This window comes from Amblyomma mixtum, chromosome 10 (assembly GCF_055824585.1).
Source record: "Amblyomma mixtum isolate Tamu chromosome 10, ASM5582458v1, whole genome shotgun sequence".
Classification (NCBI taxonomy): domain Eukaryota; kingdom Metazoa; phylum Arthropoda; class Arachnida; order Ixodida; family Ixodidae; genus Amblyomma; species Amblyomma mixtum.
In genome coordinates, this window is record NC_143021.1 from 27597138 (window position 1) to 27617255 (window position 20118).

The 20118-nt window shown below is 48.1% G+C and overlaps 1 protein-coding gene across 1 annotated transcript in view; it reads left to right on the forward strand.

Moving 5' to 3' along the window:
* Window positions 1-20118, forward strand: part of LOC149325449 (sodium-coupled monocarboxylate transporter 1-like) — a 162635-nt gene that overhangs the window by 71025 nt on the left and 71492 nt on the right. The window contains exon 10 of the mRNA XM_089564290.1: window positions 5143-5252. Within this exon, the coding sequence (XP_089420416.1) occupies window positions 5143-5252 (110 nt within the window). The remainder of the gene's footprint in view (window positions 1-5142; window positions 5253-20118) is intronic.

The window sequence follows — 20118 nt, forward strand, 5'->3', positions numbered from 1 at the left end:
CTGGCTGGTTCCCAAAATCAAAAGGCCATTGAAAGGAGCGCGATTTCAGACAAGGAAGAACATTATGGCTGCAACGACAGCTGAGCTAAACTCCATTCCGAAAAGGGCCTTTTCGGAATACTTCCCACAATGGCAGCACCGCTGGGAGAAGTGTGTGGAGTCCCAAGTAGACTACTTTAATAGAATAGAAATAGAAAGTATTTATTTAGCATAAAAAAAGAAATACAAACACAGAACTTCAGGGACCCAACAAAATTTGTTTAAGGGTCCCGACCACTATAAGCTGTTACACATGATGTAGACGACAGCAACAAATAACAAATAAGGCAACTATATAGCAATAAGCATGTTACAGCAGCAGGCACTGAATACTAGTGAAAACATGAAATAAACATATTATAATTAGAAAAAAAATACAAAAAAAGCACTAAAGAATGTACACTAGGTTGAGCTTAGTAGAAAATGTTTTAATTGTTTTTGAAAGGCATGAAGTGTAGGTGAAATTTGAATGTTATAATCAAGACTGTTCCACAAATGAGGACCCGTAAATTGCAACGTTTGCCGGCCATAATTTGTGTGTATGGTAGGAAGCAAGAGCCGATGTCTTGTAGTAGACGTGTTGGTGCGTAGTGAGCGATGAAGACGTACTGTAGTTAAATTGAGTGTGTTGTGAGATATCTGATAAATTAAGGAAGCGGTATTGTAAGTTACTAGGTCGTATACACTTAGGATACCAAGAACGGCAAATAATTCATCTAGATGAGTATGCTGAATGTTTTGCGCGACAATTCGAAGAGCTCTTTTTTGAAAAACATATAAGGGGGCGATGTGAGATGAATATGTGCATCCCCAAACAGATATACAGTAATTAATATGTGAATGGACAAAGGCGTAATAAAGGTTAACAAGTACATCAACGGGGAAAAAATTTCGGCATTTGGAAAGTGCATGCAGGCCGTATGAGGCTTTTTTAATCACTGAACGGACGTGTAAATCAAACTTGAGATAATTATCTATCACAATACCCAAAAATTTTGTGTTGTTAGCATGGTGAATAGGCCGGTTATTGTAAATTACTTCTGTATGCTGAGAAACAATTCTTCTGCCAGAGTGAAAAAGGATAAAGACGGTTTTATTAGGATTAAGGTTGATTGCATTCGCCATGCACCATTTATGTACATTTTGTAATTCTTTATTTACTTTTCTAATCAGGGCACTTTCATCGCGATCTGCTAATACTAAAGTCGTGTCATCAGCATATAATACAGTTTGGGCATAAGTTAATTGGGAAGGCAAGTCATTGATATAAAGTAAAAAAAATAAAGGTCCCAACACGGAGCCTTGGGGAACCCCGACATTAATCACCTTTGCACTCGACTGTGAATTTCCGAAGAAAACAACCTGATGACGGTCCGTTAGGTAACTTTCAATGAGTGTTAGGGGTGTGCCGTTGACGCCGTAACCAATTAACTTTTCTTTAAGAATACTGTGATTTAGAGAATCAAAGGCTTTGGCGAAATCGATAAATATGCCTGCTGCTAGGGAACCTGAATCAATAAACTTCCTAACTATGTCAACAAAGGTCGAAACGGCAGTTGTTGTGGAATATCCTTTTCTGAACCCAAATTGGTAGGGTGACAGAATACTATGTTTTTCTAGGTAGCTGTTAAGTCTTGCTGCTAACAGTTTTTCAGCGACCTTGCTGAAAAACGGTAATATTGATATTGGCCTGTAATTCTGGATGTTATCTTTTTCTTTTGACTTGTATAATGGAAGAACTTTCGCTACTTTCATTTTTGCCGGAAAAACTCCTGTCGAGAAAATTAAATTGACAATATGGGCTAGCACTGGAGATATTATTTCTATCACTAGTTTAGCACTTTGGGCTGAAATGTTATCAATGCCACAAGAAGCATTACGCATGCCGGTTATTGCTGACTTTACCTCATCATGATCTGTGGGAAAAAGATAAAATGAGCGAGTTGGTCGAACGAGGCATGTGGCACGGGGTTCCGTGGGATTTACATTTTCTATTGATGAAAAGTAATCGCTAAAAGCTGCACAGATATCCTCTGGTGACGTATGCGTTGTGCCATTATATGCTACTTTATCAGGAAGTTGTTGCTTTCTTTCTCTGCCAAGGTATTTGTTCACGATGCTCCAGTTTTTCTTTGAATCCTTTCCATTAAAACGTACCTGATCACTGAAGTAAGCTTTTTTTGCAGCAAAGAGCACATTGTTTAAAATTCTTGAGTACTCAGAATACCGACGTCTTAATGATGCATTAAAGGGTTGTTTTTTTAGTTTCCTATACATATTGTATTTCTTTTTAATGCAAAGTAAGACCGAGTTCGATACCCAAGGATTTCGTGGGGTTTTGTGCTTAGCAGTAACAGAGTAAGAGGTGGTCGCAGACGTCATTGCTTCTGTGTAAAGTTCAACAAACTGGTTATAGCTGTCATTGGCGCAGCTAGATGAATATACAGACGACCAGTCAATAGCACATACATTATTTACAAACCGCGAGTGATTAAAAAATCTCCGATTATAATGCTTATTAGAAATTTTCAAATAGTTTGACATTGTAAACAGCACGGGATAATGATCAGTAATGTCTGCCTCTATAACGAAAGAACTACAAACAGGGACATTAGTTAACAAATGGTCAATAATTGTAGCACTGTGTTCTGTTACTCTCGTGGGTAAGTCAACAAGACACGTATACCCGTAACTAGTATAACAAGAAACATATTCATAACATGACGGACAATTGTTATTTGATACATCAATATTAAAATCACCCATAATGATTACAGCAGCATTATCATTTAGAAAAGAACAAAGTATGCGGTCAAAATCAGAACAAAACTATTGGTATAGTGCTGAAGGCGATCGGTAGACCACACCAATAATAAGATTCTTAGCCATCTGTAAATGTGATTTTTCTATGCATACCCAAACACTTTCACAATTTTCTGTTAAGAAGTCAACATCATTCAGCCGTTTATAGCTTATATTTTCATCGATATACAACGCAACACCACCATGCGGAAAATTTGAATTAAGTTTGTTTTTGCGACATTGTGCTTCTAGGTTGTAACCGGTTTTGTTAAAAAGTTGCAATTCCTCAGGGCTTAACCAACTTTCAGATATGCCCAAAAAGGCAAAATGAGAATCGAATAAGTTTGTGAAGTTGAATATAGAATCTACATTTTTCCTCAGGCTTCTGGCATTGAAATGCGCACCCAACAGCACATCTTGCGATGCTGTTCTCTGATTGATAACGTCAACAGTCGGATAAGTCGCCGTGATGCCCATTGAGATTATCTAGTTGATACTAGCCAGATCATCATCGCAAGTCACACGAACAATGGGGCTGTCTGTTGTCTTTCGCGCCTTGACTTGGCCTTGATCTGTCCATACGAACTTCCACCCTTTTTCCTTTTTCCTTTTGACCGCTTCTGCCAAGAGCCTTTTGTTTTCTGGAGTAAGGTGCTCATTCACAAAGATTACTAGGTTTGCAACGCTCCAGTTATGCAAGTTTTTTTTCAACGGCCAAAGGTCGGATACTTTTCTAACAGACCTCGTACACAAAAGATGCAGGTTTGATCACCGCCGCGCCGCCCGATTTTGGATGGAGGCGAAATTCCAGATTGCCGTGTACTACCGATGTCAGTGCACGTTAAAGAACCCCGGGTGTCCTAAATTTCCATAGCCCTTCACTACGGCATCCCTTATAGCCTGAGTCACTATGGGACATTAAACCCTAATAAACCAATTTATATCATGCGGGAACAGTGGCAGCGCAGCGCCTCAATTGATACCTGTACATGACTAAACTTTCTATGCGTTATATATGTGCCATTATAACGGCCGTCCAAGTGGGACCTCTCTTGAACCAAAATTTCCATAAAACTTTTGAGCCCCCCTTTTGACGTAGAATTTTCCAAGTGTCAAGTGTCATCAACCCAGTAGTGTATAACTTTCAAATGCATTTGTTCAGTTTTAATGTTGTTTCCAGTTTCAAAACTACTTCTCTGTGTAGCAATCGGTTCAACCGTAAATATAATATCTTTCTATAGTGTGCTCGGATGCGACCTGCCACCGTTGTATGTATGTGTTTATTTTATTTATTATTTTGTAATGACTCTTAGATGAGCCACAGGCATTTTCAAGCTATTTTCTTTAGCTTTTGGCCTGTGGCTCATTGTGAAGGCTGTATGCACATTTGTGAAATAAAGTTGGGAAGTGACTTGGCATGTTCCTGAGGATGAAATTACTAATTGAAATGAAGCCAAAAATATGTGTAGACTTCGCAACCACGACCTTTTCTGCAGCAAACCGTGCATTCTGAGGGCCTTCCGAAAGCAACGGCCGCCGAACCGTTTGTAGTAGGGGTTTCCGGATGGCGTCAAATGATTCGTATTTTTGTGATGCACACGTTTATGAAATTTATTAAGTGATATAACGAGAAAATATACTCCATATAGAGAAGGCGGCTGTAGATCGCAATAGTAGTGCGAAACCCATGTGGTTGGAAGGGATATTTTAAGGTCCAGAAAAGCGGGCGCCATGCAATGGGAGAGAAAACTTGACGTTATTTAAATTTGGTGCGCTAATCGAGAGATTCAGTCGTTGATAGCATCAACATTGTTCGTTAATTTAAATCCCAAGCAATTTCTCTCCTTATTTAATCCCTCGCTTCGGTAGGTTTGAGGCGTTTACACATTTGATTAAAACTGACCACCTATATTCATGCTGCCAGAGGAAAAATATTTTCGAACAGACGCCGCCGCGGTGGCTCAGTGGCTATGGTGCTCGGCTGCTGACCCAAAAGACGCGGGTTCGATCCCGGCCGCGGCGGCTAGAATTTCTTTGGAGGAGAAATTCTTGAGGCCCGTGTACTGTGCGATGTCAGTGCACGTTAAAGAACCCCAGGTGGTCGAAATTTACGGAGCCCTTCACTACGGCGTCTCTCATAGCCTTAGTCGCTTTGGGACGTTAAACCCCATAAACCAAACCAAACCAATTTTCGAACAGACCACTTGCAGCTTCGTTAGTGCTTTGCATGGGACGATACTTTCTACGTGCTTTTCTTTTCCAAGAGCTTTGGGTGTATTTTTTTTTTCTATTCTTGCGCAGCACAGTGTCGTCGACGATCAACTCACAGGCTGCGATCTTATATGTGGACGTCATTGTTCCCCGGTTCAAAAGTGCTGAACATCATGTGTTGTGGATAACACGTGGCACAGGTGAAACCAAACTGCTCGAATAATACGGGTCTCTTTCATTTTATTTTCCACTTTCTCTCGAATATCCTTTTTTTTAGATTCTGCTCTTCTATCTTCCTCATGCCACCATGTTTTTATAACAAGTTTGGCTTCGTTTAAAGACCTTAAATGTGTTTCCCTGTATTTTAAATCTGTGAACTTCGCGAAACTTTTATCTTTCCTTATCCGAAGAGAGTAAACAACGAGATCCTGGATTTGAGTAGCCGGTTTTGAAATATATGGTGGGGCATCGTTAAAATAGTTCTATTGTTATCGTCCTGTAAGGGATCGGTAGTGTACGCCGGGTCATCGGAACGCGGCTGGGGGCGCTCAAAGCGAACCGTCTCGTTTCTTGGAACGCGGCCGCTCGCGAACGCGGCGGGAACTACGGGCGTCCCCCCGCCCCGCGTTACCGATTCGCGCACATGCTGGCACGATTGTGTATTTGTATTTGTTTTTACTTTTATTTTGCAATGGAAAGGACGTTTTGCCCCACGGAAGCTGGAGGGCTGGCCATGCTCTCGGTAAACCAATCATGTGAGCAGTGTAACATGATTGGAAGCTAAGAAATGTGGGCCGGGCCTTTAGCTCTTTAAAACCGGGCCCCGGAGCCGGAAGCGGGGTTCTGGGCTAAGGTGAGATGCTATGCATCTTCGGCTACGCCGAGTAGGGGCCTCCCCTAGTGTTAGCCAGTTCCACCTTTTTGTTGTTGTGTATCTCTTTGCTGTTTAATTTTGTCTCTAGTGCCTGAAATTGTATGCAATGTAAAAAATATCTGTACATAAACTTCAAGTATTCGCCTTACCCATCCATCTCAACTCATCACAAGACCGTCTCTGACGGGTCCGTACCCCTGGTGCGAAGGAACGCTTCAGTCTTCGAGTTAAACAAACCGTCTCTGGCGGGGCACCTCTGGTGCAAGGAAAGAAGAACCTGTGAACTTTACTCGTCCTAATTATATTTGACACAATATTGAAGACACTACAATCAGAGTAAAAAGATAATCATGAAAGTGCAAGAAGAAGGAGCTCGAAACACCGTAAAAACAAAATGTTGTGGAATAGAAGACACCATTATCATTATCATGAGCCCAACAACGCTCACTGCAGGGAAAAGTCTTCTCCAATTAACCCGGTCCTGTGCCAGCTGCGGCCACGATAACCCCGTAAACTGCCGCCTGTGCCAGAAAGAAAAAAAAAACGAAGATGCCCAGGGCAAAAGTAACGAAAAAACATAGATCAAAGTAGGACAAAATGTGACTCGCAGAAAATTATATGCCTTTCGCCAAAGGTGATACTGTTGATGCTTGCATTATTTTACATGCGCATTCCTTTAGGTCATTGCCATCATCACCATCAGCCGAATTCTGTCTACTGGAAAAGGAACGACTCGGGGTTCAATTATTTCTCTACTGCGACAACTGCGGCCAGCCTGTTCCCACAAGATTCGTAAAATCATGCGCCCACTTGTCGTTGAGTCTTCTGCTGCTAAGGATGGCTTTTTGTAGGCGGCGTGTGCATATTAAGCGCACCTACTACTGTTTAACGAAAGTACAGCCTCTGACTTGCATCCTGGAGGTACAGCGAGAAAATCCTCGTGTCAATGCCAATCAAAAACTGGTGGATAACAAAACAGTGCCTACGATTTTATACCAGTACTGGACAAAGGTGCAATAAATGAACGAGAGAGGGGGCTGCCTCACTGAACTAGCCTTGTCACCGCCGGTGTAGTAATTAACGAACATTTCATTTAGAGATCTCCATGTGCGATCTTTCGAAGTACAACCGGCGGCAGAATAAGTAGGGGCACGAGGGCCGACAAAATAAAGTAAAACTGCATCGCCGCGCCATCTGACGCTGCAGTTCTGGGGTCGAGACATTGCAGTGAGTGTTCACGTCCTTTCTTGCTCGCAACCTTGTCTTTTTTTTCTCTCCTGCAGCGGACTATCCGATTACATCCACTTGTCGGTGTGGTGGTGGTGGTGGTGAAAAGCATTTATTTAGTAATTTACAGAGAGGTGCTCGGGGAGAGGCCCCTAATGGGTCTCACCCCTTACAATACTAGGCGGAGTCCCTCATTCCGGGATCCCGTTGGTCGAGACCGCTACACAAGTCCATCGAACCAGGGCCTGTTGGGCCGATAGTTCCTGGCAGCTGAGCAGGGCCGCCTCCCAGTCCTCTCGGGTAGGGGAAGGGGTGATTGGGGGGAGAGAAGAATTTTTTCTGCATGCCCAAACCATATGGAAGGTGTCGGCCACCTCCCCACAGAATGAGCAGCCGCCGTCAAAAGATGGATTAAAGTGCTTGAGAACCGCCGGGCACAGCAGGGTGTTTGTAAAGAGCCTGAGGAGAATTCGTTCGCCAGCTTTACCCAGTCCTTTCATAGGAACTGGGTATCGCCGGTGTTCGGCACGATAGTGCTCAGTAATTTCTTTAAAAGAAAGGAGAGGGCTGTGATCTGGGTTAAGCTCCTCCCAAGGGACGCCTAGTGCCCGGTGAGTGAGTGCGCGGGCTGCCTCATGGGCGGCTTCGTTACCTGGCATGCCTTGGTGGCCGGGGACCCATATGGCTGAGCGATGAGTTGGATCGCCGTCGCGAGTACTGCGGTGTAAAATTTGGTGAGGGAGTGGAGTGATCCAACCGAACTCAAAGTTACGACAGACTCCGCGAGAGTCTGTGAGGATGAATTTAGAGTCGGGATGGGAGGCTGTGAGGACGATCACCACCTCCTCCGCATGCGTTGAGTTGGGCGCTCTGAACGAGAGGCCGTCCACCTGTTTTCCCTCGTGTATGACTGCAGCCGTGTACCATTCCCCCCTGGAGCGGTAGGGGCCTGCAGTGTCGACGTAGAAGACGTGTTTCTTTGAGCCATAGTGGCGGTGCAGGGCATTCGCCCGCGCCTGGCGCCGGCCATTATGGTCCTCCATGTTCATCTTAGTCGGAAGGGGTCGAACGTAGAGGGCGCTTCTCCACAGTTCTGGCGCTCGAACCCGTTTCATGGTATGGTGACCATGTCTGATATGTAACCGGTCCAAGAGGCGGCGACCGGACACAGTCTGGACGAGACGCGTGTATTGGTTAACGAGATGCGCCTCGCGGAGTTCTCGATAGGTGTTCACCACCCCCAACGCGAGGAGTCGCGCGTTGGAAGTGGATATCGGGAGGTCGAGGACTCTCTTGAAAATTTTGCGGAGTACTGTCTCCAAGTCATTTAGAAGTACAGAAAGGTGGGCAAGTTGGTTATTACTATCCATGGTAAAACAGCGCGGAAAAACACGAGGACGGAACAAACACGACAACACGAGCGCTGACTTTCAACTGACGATTTAATTACGCACATGTGTACATATATAGCATTCCCCCCAAACACTAAACAGAACAAAAAACACTGCATCATCACTGAAAATATTAAATCTACATATCTACAAATGCATGCTCCAAAAAGGTGATTTCGCGGTTAGCCAGTGATAATGAGTGCTTACTAATGCATGCTGTACCCCCTTTGTCAATGTGATATGCCTCTACTATTTCCCTTACTATCTGATCCTTATGTTTGAAGATGACGGATGTCTGATGAAGCAATGGGGCGCACGTGTGCTCAGGTTGCCTCCAGTCAAGCGCCAAATTCGAACCGGCTGCCTTGTCCAAAGAATTATGGTGCTCCCTCAGGCGTTCGTTTAGACATCTCCCAGTCTGGCCAACATACCACCCACCGCAAGAAAGGGGAATCGTATAAACAACACCCTCGATGCACTCAACCCTCCTCTCTACGTGTGCTGTGGTACAACCACCACCGATCCTCCTTCCTAGTAGGGCCTCTCGCTTCCGCTGCACAGCTCGGCAAATGTTGCTTAATTTTCTGCGAGACGAAAATACCACATCAATTTGAAATTTTCGCCTCACTTTCTTCACACGGTGTAAAAATGCGTGGACGTATGGGATGACAGCTATCTTCCGGCGCTTTGAGACTTCATTCGCCCGAGGAACATGCTTATGGTCCGGTTTGATTTTGGCCACCAACCTTTCGCATAACCTTCCAATAGTTGCCTCAGGAAAGCCAGCGTGCTTAAGCCTGGAAATTTGGCCTTGCACTCCTTCCTCAATACGATGGACACACGACTTGGTCAGAGCGGCACGAACACAAGACAAGGCGATGCCTTCCTTTACCAGCTTGGAATGCCCGGACTGAAAACTGAGTAAGGGCTTTACGGATCGAGGCGAATACAACCAGCAAACGTGTCCGGGCTCAAGGCTCAGCTCCACATCCAAGAACTGAATCCTACCTTGTATAACGTTCTCCATGGTGAAAGCAAGTCCATGACCATTTCTTTCAAATGTGTTCACGACATCCTGCGTGCATTCTTCGTTTTTTACAAAACCGAGGTAATCGTCCACGTATCTGTGTACTTTCAGTACGCCGTCCGGTAACTCTCCTGCAATTGCTTTGTCAATTCTACTAAGGAACAAGTCACTTAGCAGCGGAGCCACGCGAGAACCAATGCATATCCCGGAACGCTGTATAAACACACCTTCATTCCATTCAACAATGGTAGACCGGAGGTACATACACAGCACTTCAAGAAAAGCATCAACAGATACACCGCAAACATTGCGGAAGCGCACTTCATCATTTTCCTCACTTATACATTCTCTTACAAAGCGCAGCAAACACTCATGAGGAATCGAATAATATAGATCCTCGACGTCAACACTGAACACATGACAGTCACCAGGATTATTGTTCTGTTTATTATTGTTCTGTGTTTATACTCCAAAACGACCTCAGAGTTTCGCGTTCGGAAAGGGTCTTCAAAAGCAAGGGAAGCAAGCGCCTTCTATAAGTAGCTGGAAACAACCAGCTGCCACGTTCCCCCCTGGGCGTTCCTCTGCCACGTTCCCCTCTCTCGTTCCCCTCTCTACACATGTGCGTAATTAAATCGTCAGTTGAAAGTCAGCGCTCGTGTTGTCGTGTTTGTTCCGTCCTCGTGTACCCGCCGCCGTGGCTCAGTGGTAAGGCGCTCGTCTACCGAGCCGGAGTACCCGGGTTCGAACCCGACCGCGGCGGCCGCGTTTCGATGGAGGCGAAACGCAAAAGGCGCCCGTGTGCTGTGCGATGTCAGTGCACGTTAAAGATCCCCAGGTGGTCGAAATTATTCCGGAGACCTCCACTACGGCACCTCTTTCTCTCTTTCTTCTTTCACTCCTACCTTCCTCCCTTCCCTGTCGGCGCGGTTCAGCTGTCCGCCGAGATATGTGAGACAGATACTGCGCCATTTCCTTTCCTCAAAAACCAATTTATTTATTATCATTTATTCCGTCCTCGTGTTTTTTCCGCGCTGTTTTACCATCCAAGTGATCTTCGTCATGTTTCCGTAAGCGGAGGTAAGGAGTCGAGTACAGTACTCGACTAGTTACGAAGGCATGCACGAGCCGCATCGCATCCATACTTCGTAACCCTCCTCGCTTGTTGGAAACGCGGCGAACCATTCGGCCCACTTGGTCGCCGACTTTGCAGAGTATGGCAAGAGTTGTGTCTGCCTTACGATGTTGATTAATGAAGAGACTGAGTATTCGTAGCTCCTTCGCTTCACGGATGGGCCCGCTTGCGAGGTGGTGGTGAAAACATTTATTAATCATAGAGAGAGGTGTTGGGGGTCGTGACCTGAAGGGTCACGCCCTTACAACCACTAGGTGGGATGCCTAGTCAGGCACACCATTGGCGTTTGCCGCAGCCCGGGCGCGCTCCGTTAAGGCCCTTTGGGCCTCGAGGGTGCAGCAACCGGACAGGGCCGCTTGCGAGAGAAAGCTGAACGGAGATTTTGCATTTCGGAGAAGATCGAATATGCACAAATTCAGATTTGGACGCGGAGCACTGGAGGCCGCAGTACGTGGCATAGTGGTCAACTATGCTCGCCGCTGCTTGCAGGCATTCCTCCATCTCTCCTATGTTTCCCGTAGTGGCCCAGATGGTGATATCATCGGCGTACAGCGCATGCTGAACACCGCCGACAGCCACCAGCTGTGCCGAGAGATACATCATAGCAATGTTAAAGAGAAGCGGGGACAACACAGCGCCTTGTGGTGTGCCCCGCGTTCCCATCTCAAACGGGCCGTACTCGGTCTCTTGTATACGTATACACTACATACGCTTCGCCTAGTCCCCCACACGTGTTGGGTGGACCGGGTCGGTTAGAAGAGTGATGCCCAGCGTAGATATAAGTTCCGCCAACTTACGACCACGCGTCTCTTCCTTGCAATAACCCCACATGAGACAGGGCCCACTATCAAATCGCCCACTATCATGAGGGGGTCGCGACGCGCGATCCTTAGCGCTGCGCTAAAGATGTTAGAAAAAGTGATGTTTTTGAGTTTAGGGGGGCAGTAGATATTAAGTATGAGTGCTGGGCTATATGTTCGCCGCAGGGGGAGGACAGAGACCATCACGTACGAATATTCCAGATTTAGGTCGAGATCAACCTCCTGCGCTGTGTAACCCTTATGGACTAGGATACAGGTGAACGGGTCTCGTTGAGAAGTGTTATAGCCCGTGAGCTTAAACGCATCCCCGGTTTCTTGCAACGCAAGGACTGCGGCGGGGTGTTCGAGGTTGTCAATGTACGCCCTTAAGTGGGCGCGTTTGGTCCTGTTTTTGAAACCCCGACAATTCCATTGCACAAGGGAAAAAGCTTGGTGTCTTTGCGGGGGGCGGCGCCCTTTAGGGTGTTGGTTGGGAGGGGACGCAGCCATGTTGATTTGAAGGGAGACTGCCTTGGAGAGCCGGCACAGGTTCCGTCACCTGCGGCTGGATCGGTTCCGGCTCTTCCGAGAGTTCGGCTAGATCGATGGGGCGGTTGAATATTGATGGGCGGTTTGCGTCTTTGAGGGGCCCCAGTCGGCGTAGAAGCCTGGGGTTTGACTCCAGCCACGTCTTAATATTGGCCGTCATGGTGGCCGTAACCGTGGCCGTGACTGACTTGAACAGGTTTTCTTGAATTTGGCCGAAATTTGACATCTGAGTCGCTAATGCGGCAAGGGCGTTCTCGAGGGCGGTGAAACGCGCGTCAGAGCTAGATGGTGTTGGGTCCACCGGCCCTTGTTGCATCGGTTCCGGAGCTACCTGGGAAATAGGCGGGGAGGACCGAACCGTTTCTAGCGCATGAATTTTGGCCTGGAGTTGAGCATTTTGAGCCCGGAGAGTCTCGAGCTCACGGCGGAGGTCCGTAACCTCAGAGTTAAGGGGGGGAGGAGGAGGAAGGGTTGGTGGGGAAGAAAGTAGGGGAGTGCGGAGGGGTGGAGGAGGCCCGTCTCGGCTGCCTACCTTTGGCTGTGATGTCTTCTTTGGTGTGCCAAGCGGACGGCACTCGAGAGGCGGAAAATCCCCGTTCTGGAATACGGGTGCGCCTGGATCACGTGACGACTTTTGGCTTGTTGATGGAGGAGACTTCGAGGCACGCCCGGGCAACGCGCCCGCCGGTGGCGCTGGTCCGGATGTGCTTTGCACCAGCTTGTTGCCAGGTGGGGGAACTTTTGGAGTGGTGTCAGTTCCCGGGGGTACTGCACACTGACGTTGCTTTCGTTGACCGGTTGGGTTTCCCGGTCGTTGCAGCCGCCGGAATTTTGCTTTGCAGTCTTGCGAGCCCGTAAGGTGGCCGCCACCGCAGACGATGCAGGAAGGAGTGCACTCGTGGGTCTCCAAGTTACCGTCTTCGAGGACTGCGACCGTTTGGCCGCAGTGTCCGCAGCGATTGCGTTGAGGATCCGGGCATAAGTCCACACTGTAGCCGATGGTGCCGCATCGGAAACACGCGGGAATAGTCCGTTTGTATTCGCGTACCATGGTCACCACACTGTTATAGTGCACGTAACGTGGCACTTTATGCCCCACGAAGGTGAGCAGGACAATCGTCGACTTCCCCAGCTTGCGGATGAAGGCTATCTCTCCTCCGCGCCACTGGACTTTCGATTTCAGGGTTGTAGAAGTTTCCTGCTCATGGACGGTAATGATCCCCCTGCAGACTTCAGCGTTGACTTTGGCGGGACCGACCATCGGGATAGAGCCTTTGGAAGCTTTCAGAGTAAATTCACGAGCGAGCGCGTTCGCCGCATTGACGTCTTGAGTGGTGGCGAGAACGACATTCTGGTCCCAGATGGGCCAGATACTAAGTGTCTACCGAGGAGGCATTAACATAGGCGGAGAGCAAAGCACCAAGCTCACCGTTCTGCAGAACCGTCTTCAGGGAGACCGTCATTCTGGGCTTGATGACGATCGTGAAGTCTTCTTTGCGGAGTCGAGGCATAGCGGTAGGCCGCCATTTCGTCGATCCCGCTGTTTGCGAGAGCTGATGGTAGGAACTTGAAGTATTTGGATGCACAGAAGCAGGGGCACTCACGGAGGGTCCGTTCACTGCCGAGGTGTTCAGGCGCTGCTGGCGTTTGCGAAGTGCCACCAACGAGAAGAGGCCTTCATCCACGATCTCCTGCGTCGGAGTGGAGGTTTCAGGAGAAGACGGGGCTTCTGCGACGACTTCTGTCCATGCCATCATCTCGGGATCGTACCCGCGGCGAGCGGAGGCCGCCATGGCGTCCGCGGAGAACGCTGGAGACCGGCTGCTTGGCTTTAGGCCTAGCTAGGGCTCCCACGGGATGAAGACATAAATGGGCCTAAAAGGCCCAAAAATTGGCCCCCCCCCGGTCGAGAGCGATGTCTTCGGGTGCCGGACAATGTTATCCGTCGAGTACAAGCAAAATATTCGCGGTCGTAGGGAATTTTTCAGTGATCCGGACGAAAATTGCCGGAGCCGAAATGAGGAGCGTCCGCTCCAGACGCGGCCGGCGATCGCTCCCCCCTGTCGGTGTTAGGCGCCGCTTTCTTTATTCACAGCGTGATGCTCGCAGTTCGCTAAACCCTTGCCATGCGTCCACTGTAGTGCGAGCGTGACGTAGTAAATAAAGAAAGCGACCTCTACCGCCAAACGCTGCAGATAAGCAGCTACTCTAATGCAAGCGAAAAAAAAAGGTAAGGTTGAGAGTGCGAAAGGACGCGCACGCGCACTTTGCTGTCTCGACCCAAGAAGTGAAACGTCAGACGACTTGGCGATGCAGTTTTATCCGATTACAGCGAGCTCATCGGGCGGCAGTGGCCAGCGGAGCCCTGGACTGAGGGCAACCGACTATTGATTAGAGGCGGACGACTTCGACAGAGAATGCTCCGGGGGGTAGAACCAAGACGTCTCTGAAGGTGCCCCCAAACCGCAGGAAAAAGCCTTAGTGAAAGTAGTTTTCCCTTCCCTTCCTTATCTGATTATGAACGCCTGTCGCGTGGCCCGACTTATTTTGCCACCAGTTCTACATTGTAAGCGAAAATAACTCAAAATATGCAGCCGTTTTGACTGGGTGATTCCAGTAGAAGAGACAAAAGTGCGCGGTTTTGAAGACGTTGCTCTACAATACCCGAATTCGTACCATCACTAAGGTTATGCATAAATATGCAGATTATAAAAATATTTCAATATGCACCCTTCATATCTTAGAAAAAGGCATTTAAATAATTTGAAAAATCAGCTCCAAAGTACAAATTTCATAACCAGGGCACTGATAGCAATACTGAGTTCGAGAAATATACGCAATGATAGTGGTTTTTCGCAAGTTTAGCGATTAGAGAGTGCCTCTATGATTACGCTGTCTCATCACAGTACACAGGGTAGGCTAAAATGAGAAAAATATTAGAGTTTTGGTTTGCATCCCAACACAAATTCCAAAAACTTCGTGAACATTGTTCAGCTATTCATATGCCTTTCCGCTACTTCTCTGAACCAGGACAGCACGGTTGTTGAAACCAAGCAGCGAGCTATTGCGCCCATTCTTTTTTTCTAACTTGTATTCGAATTTCTGCCATCAAAAGTGATGCCGAAAGCACAACTGCAAAAATTTTTGAGCTCACTCGATTGTTCAACAGAAGTCAGGGAAAGCAAGGAAGGTGCATGGCATGTTTGTTTCACATTGGCGTGTTTTTGTCAGCGCTCTTCTTACCTCGCCTGAGGCTGGTGACTTATGCACTTCTGTGTGGTTATACGCGAAGTTTTCTGTTGTTCTTACCAGGAAGCGTGCAAAAAATTCAGGGGGCACTTTGTTGACCTAAAGTGTGGTGAGCCGAAAGCCTTAAGAGCGATGTTACCGCTTTTGTCATTGATACGTTGTTAAGATGCTAGGCTTGGCCTCTAAGAGTGAAACGCGACAGCGTCTTGCAACGCTGCCAGGGAGTCCATAGCACGCCATCGCCCGTTCGGCTCTACGCCTTGCTCGTCGGTAAATTGGTTTTAAGGCGGAAACCTTTAATGCCTCATCGTTGTAAGCAGAAGTTGTCGACAGAAAATGTCAAGCTTTTCAGTTGGTCGAAATGGTCGTGACGTCACAGTGCGTGAATTTCAAAGGGGGCCAATTGCACTTTGGCTACTAACCATGCAACCATTAAAGGGATCGTATAGTGATGCTCCAAGTTAGTGGGACTTACTTAACCAATTATCCTTTCTAGTCAGACCAGATAAACAAATAAAACAGAATAGGAAATTTTCCGAGCTTGAGAATCGAACCCGGGTCTCCGGAGTGCGAGACGAGCACGCTACCACTTCGCCATGCCAGCTCGATGATTTGGAATGAACAAAGGCGCGTCTAGTGACTACGGTGTCTTCGTTCACTCCCATCTTCCTCCCTTCCCGTTACGGCGAGGTTTAGGCGTACACCGAGATATGAGAGACAGATACATTTCCTTTCCTCAAAAAACCATTTTCAAAGGCGCGTGTACTGAATACGGTGTCTTCGTTCACTCTAATGACCCTCCCTTCTTCCGGTGAGGTTCAGGTGTCCACCGAGATATGCGAGACAGATTCATTTCCTTTCCTCAAAAAACAATTTTCAAAGGCGCGTGTACTGAATACGGTGTCTTCGTTCACTCTCATGTCCCTCCCTTCTTCGGATGAATTTCAGGTGTCCACCGATATATGCGAGACAGATACATTTCCTTTTCTCAAAAAACCATTTTCAAAGCCACGTGTACTGAATACGGTGTCTTCGTTCACTCTCATGCCCCTCCCTTCTTCCGGTGAGGTTCAGGTGTCACCGAGATATGCGAGACAGATTCATTTCTTTTCCTCAAAAACAAATTTGCCGACCAGCACGGCCAAGTTCCGCCACGGCTTGACTAGCAACCCAAACCGTAGCCTCATGGACGAGTTCAGGCGTCTAAACGAGCATCGCTTGACTACAATCACCCAGCGGTGCAATGCGATCATAGAAGCATCACAGCTTCCACTAGCTTGTGTGAATGTACGTTCACTGTCGCTACACGGTCAAGACGTCGCACATGACCATGTCTTGGCTCGGTGCAAGGTTCTCTGTCTAACTGAAACATGGATGAATCCCTTGGTGGCACCAGTTGAGATCAAAGGCTTTCACTACGTTACAGGAGCAAGTCGTGCTTCCAACCAAGCAGCGGGAGTTGCCATTTACGCGCACCCAGACGTCAACCTAACACCGCTACAGTTTGACGACTTGCACTTTGATGTGGGAGAAGTGTGCGGTGTCAAGCTCGAAAGTGGACTTAACGTGGTGTGCGTCTACTTCTCACCTCACATATCCCAACGGGCTGGCCATGAATTCATGGGACGAGTGCTACCAAGCTGGTTCAAGTTTGTCCCAATGATAGTGGTAGGAGACTTCAACCAGGATGCCAGAACGCATCAAGACATCCTAGATGGAATGCAGAAATCTCTGGGTCTGCACTTGTCTACTCCACGGGACAAAGCTACCACCAAGTACGGAAGCTGCTTGGATTTGGTCTTCAGAACCCACCCCAGCGTCAAAGATCTAGACTACATATCACTCCACTTCAGTGACCACAAGGCGGTAGTAGACGTAGACCCGATCAAACATAAAGAATTCACCGGGCATGAGCCATCTGCGGAAATCTCCCCCGACCTAAACTTTGAGGAAGTCGTGGATACAGCCGAAGTCGAAGAAGCAGATAAAGAGACGCACTAGGGGAGAAGTGAAACGCGCCTCTGAGAGTGTGTAGTTTTAATGCGCAGTTAAAGTATACAGCCAAATAAAACACTAGTCAATAACAAACAGTCTCTCAGTCAATGCCTAACAGTGCTCCAGGAAAGGCTTCCGCCTTGAAGCAGTTTAGTGTGCCAAAGTGCCCCCTGAACTTTTTTGAGCCAGGACAGCAGCTTGGGCATGTTGGTTATTCATTTGTGACGGAACAGCGCAAAACACCGGGACAAGAGACAAGCGCTGACTTACAACTGCTTTGACTAAGAAAGAATTTGAAATGTTAAAAATGTGATTATAAATCTCTGTGATTATTTATCTTATGTTTTTTTTTGGACACTTGAACGATATGGTTGTGACGCATTTGTTGTTTTTTTGAAGGGGAGAAGAAGGTATAAGAAGCAGTGTTTCTTCGAAATAAAAACCAGTTGTAAGTCAGCGCTTGTCTCTTGTCCCGGTGTTTTGCGCTGTTCCGTCACAAATGGTTTTTGAGGAAAGGAAATGTATCTGTCTCGCAGGTCTGGGTGGACACCTAAACCTCGCCGTAACGGAAAGGGAGGAAGATAGGAGTGAACGAAGACACCGTATTCACTAGAAGCGCCTTTGTTCATTCCAAACTATCGAGCTGGCATGGCCGAGTAGTTAGCATGCTCTTGGGCCTCCACTGTATATGGCGCTCCAGAATGGCAGGCTACCATTGTGACAAAGACGCACGACCGGCCCGAATTTATTTTCGGGAAAGCATGGACTGGTTTCTTGCAATCCGAAAAGCAGCTGGTGGTGGTGAAGAGCATTTATTTAGTAATTTACAGAGAGGTGCTCGGGGAGAGGCCCCTAATGGGTCTCCACCTTACAATACTAGGCGGAGTCCCTCATTCCGGGATCCCGTTGGTCGAGACCGCTACACAAGTCCGCCGAACCAGGGCCTGTTGGGCCGATAGTTCCTGGCAGCTGAGCAGGGCCGCCTCCCAGTCCTCTCGGGTAGGGGAAGGGGTGATTGGGGGGAGAGAAGGATTTTTTCTGCATGCCCAAACCACGTGGAAGGTGTCGGCCACCTCCCCACAGAATGAGCAGCGGCCGTCAAAAGAAATATTAAAGTGCTTGAGAACCGCCGGGCACAGCAGGGTGTTTGTAAAGAGCCTGAGGAGAATTCGTTCGCCAGCTTTACCCAGTCCATTCATAGGAACTGGGTATCGCCGGTGTTCGGTACGATAGTGCTCAGTAATTTCTTTAAAAGAAAGGAGAGGGCTGTGATCTGGGTTAAGCTCCTCCCAAGGGACGCTTGGTGCCCGGTGAGTGAGTGCGCGGGCTGCCTCATGGGCGGCTTCGTTACCTGGCATGCCTTGGTGGCCGGGGACCCATATGATTGAGCGATGAGTTGGATCGCCGTCGCGAGTACTGCGGTGTAAGATTTCTTCAGCGAGTGGAGTGATCCAACCGAACTCAAAGTTACGACAGGCTCCGCGAGAGTCTGTTAGAATGAATTTAGAGTCGGGATGGGAGGCTGCGAGGGCGATCGCCACCTCCTCCGCATGCGTTGAATTGGGTGCTCTGAACGAGAGGCCGTCCACCTGTTTTCCCTCGTGTATGACTGCAGCCGTGTACCATTCCCCCCTGGAGCGGTAGGGTCCTGCAATGTCGACGTAAAAGACGTGTTTTTTTGAGCCATAGTGGCGGTGCAGGGCATTCGCCCGCGCCTGGCGCCGGCCATTATGGTCCTCCTTGTTCATCTTAGTCAGAAGGGGTCGAACGTAGAGGGCGCTTCTCCACAGTTCTGGCACTCGAACCCGTTCCATGGTATGGTGATCATGTCTGATATGTAACCGGTCCAAGAGGCGGCGACCAGACGCGGTCCGGGCGAGACGCGTGTATTGGTTAACGAGATGCGCCTCGCGGAGTTCTCGATAGGTGTTCACCACCCCCAACGCGAGGAGTCGCGCGTTGGAAGTGGATATCGGGAGGTCGAGGGCTCTCTTGAAAATTTTGCGGAGTACAACCTCCAAGTGATCTTCGTCATGTTTCCGTAAGCGGAGGTAAGGAGTCGAGTACAAACTCGACTAGTTACGAAGGCATGTGCGAGCCGCATCGCATCCTTACTTCGCAACCCTCCTCGCTTGTTGGAAACGCGGCGAACCATTCGGCCCACCTGGTCGCCGACTTTGCGGAGTTTGGCAAGAGTTGTGTCTGCCTTACGATGTTGATTAATGAAGAGATTGAGTATTCGTAGCTCCTTCGCTTCACGGATGGGGCCGCTTGCGAGAGAAAGCTGAACGGAGATTTTGCATTTCGGAGAAGATCGAATGTGCACAAATTCAGACTTGGACGGGGAGCACTTGAGGCCGCAGTACGTGGCATAGTGGTCAACTATGCTCGCCGCTGCTTGCAGGCATTCCTCCATCTCTCCTATGTTTCCCGTAGTGGCCCAGATGGTGATGTCATCGGCGTACAGCGCATGCTGAACACCGCCGACAGCCGCCAGCTGTGCCGGGAGATACATCATAGCAATGTTAAAGAGAAGCGGGGACAGCACAGCGCCTTGTGGTGTGCCCCGCGTTCCCATCTCAAATGGGCCGTACTCGGCCTCTTGTATACGTACATAGGCCAAGCGGTCTGTTAAGAAATCTTTGATGTAATTGAATGTACGAGGACCACAGTTGGTCTCGCTAAGGTGCTTTAGTATGACGCCGTGTTTCACATTGTCAAACGCACCCTTGAGATCGAGTGCTAGGACTATTTTGTCGTTGTGTGGGTGTTCTATGGGTTCGAGAACCTCGTGATGAAGCTGTAAGAGGATGTCTTGT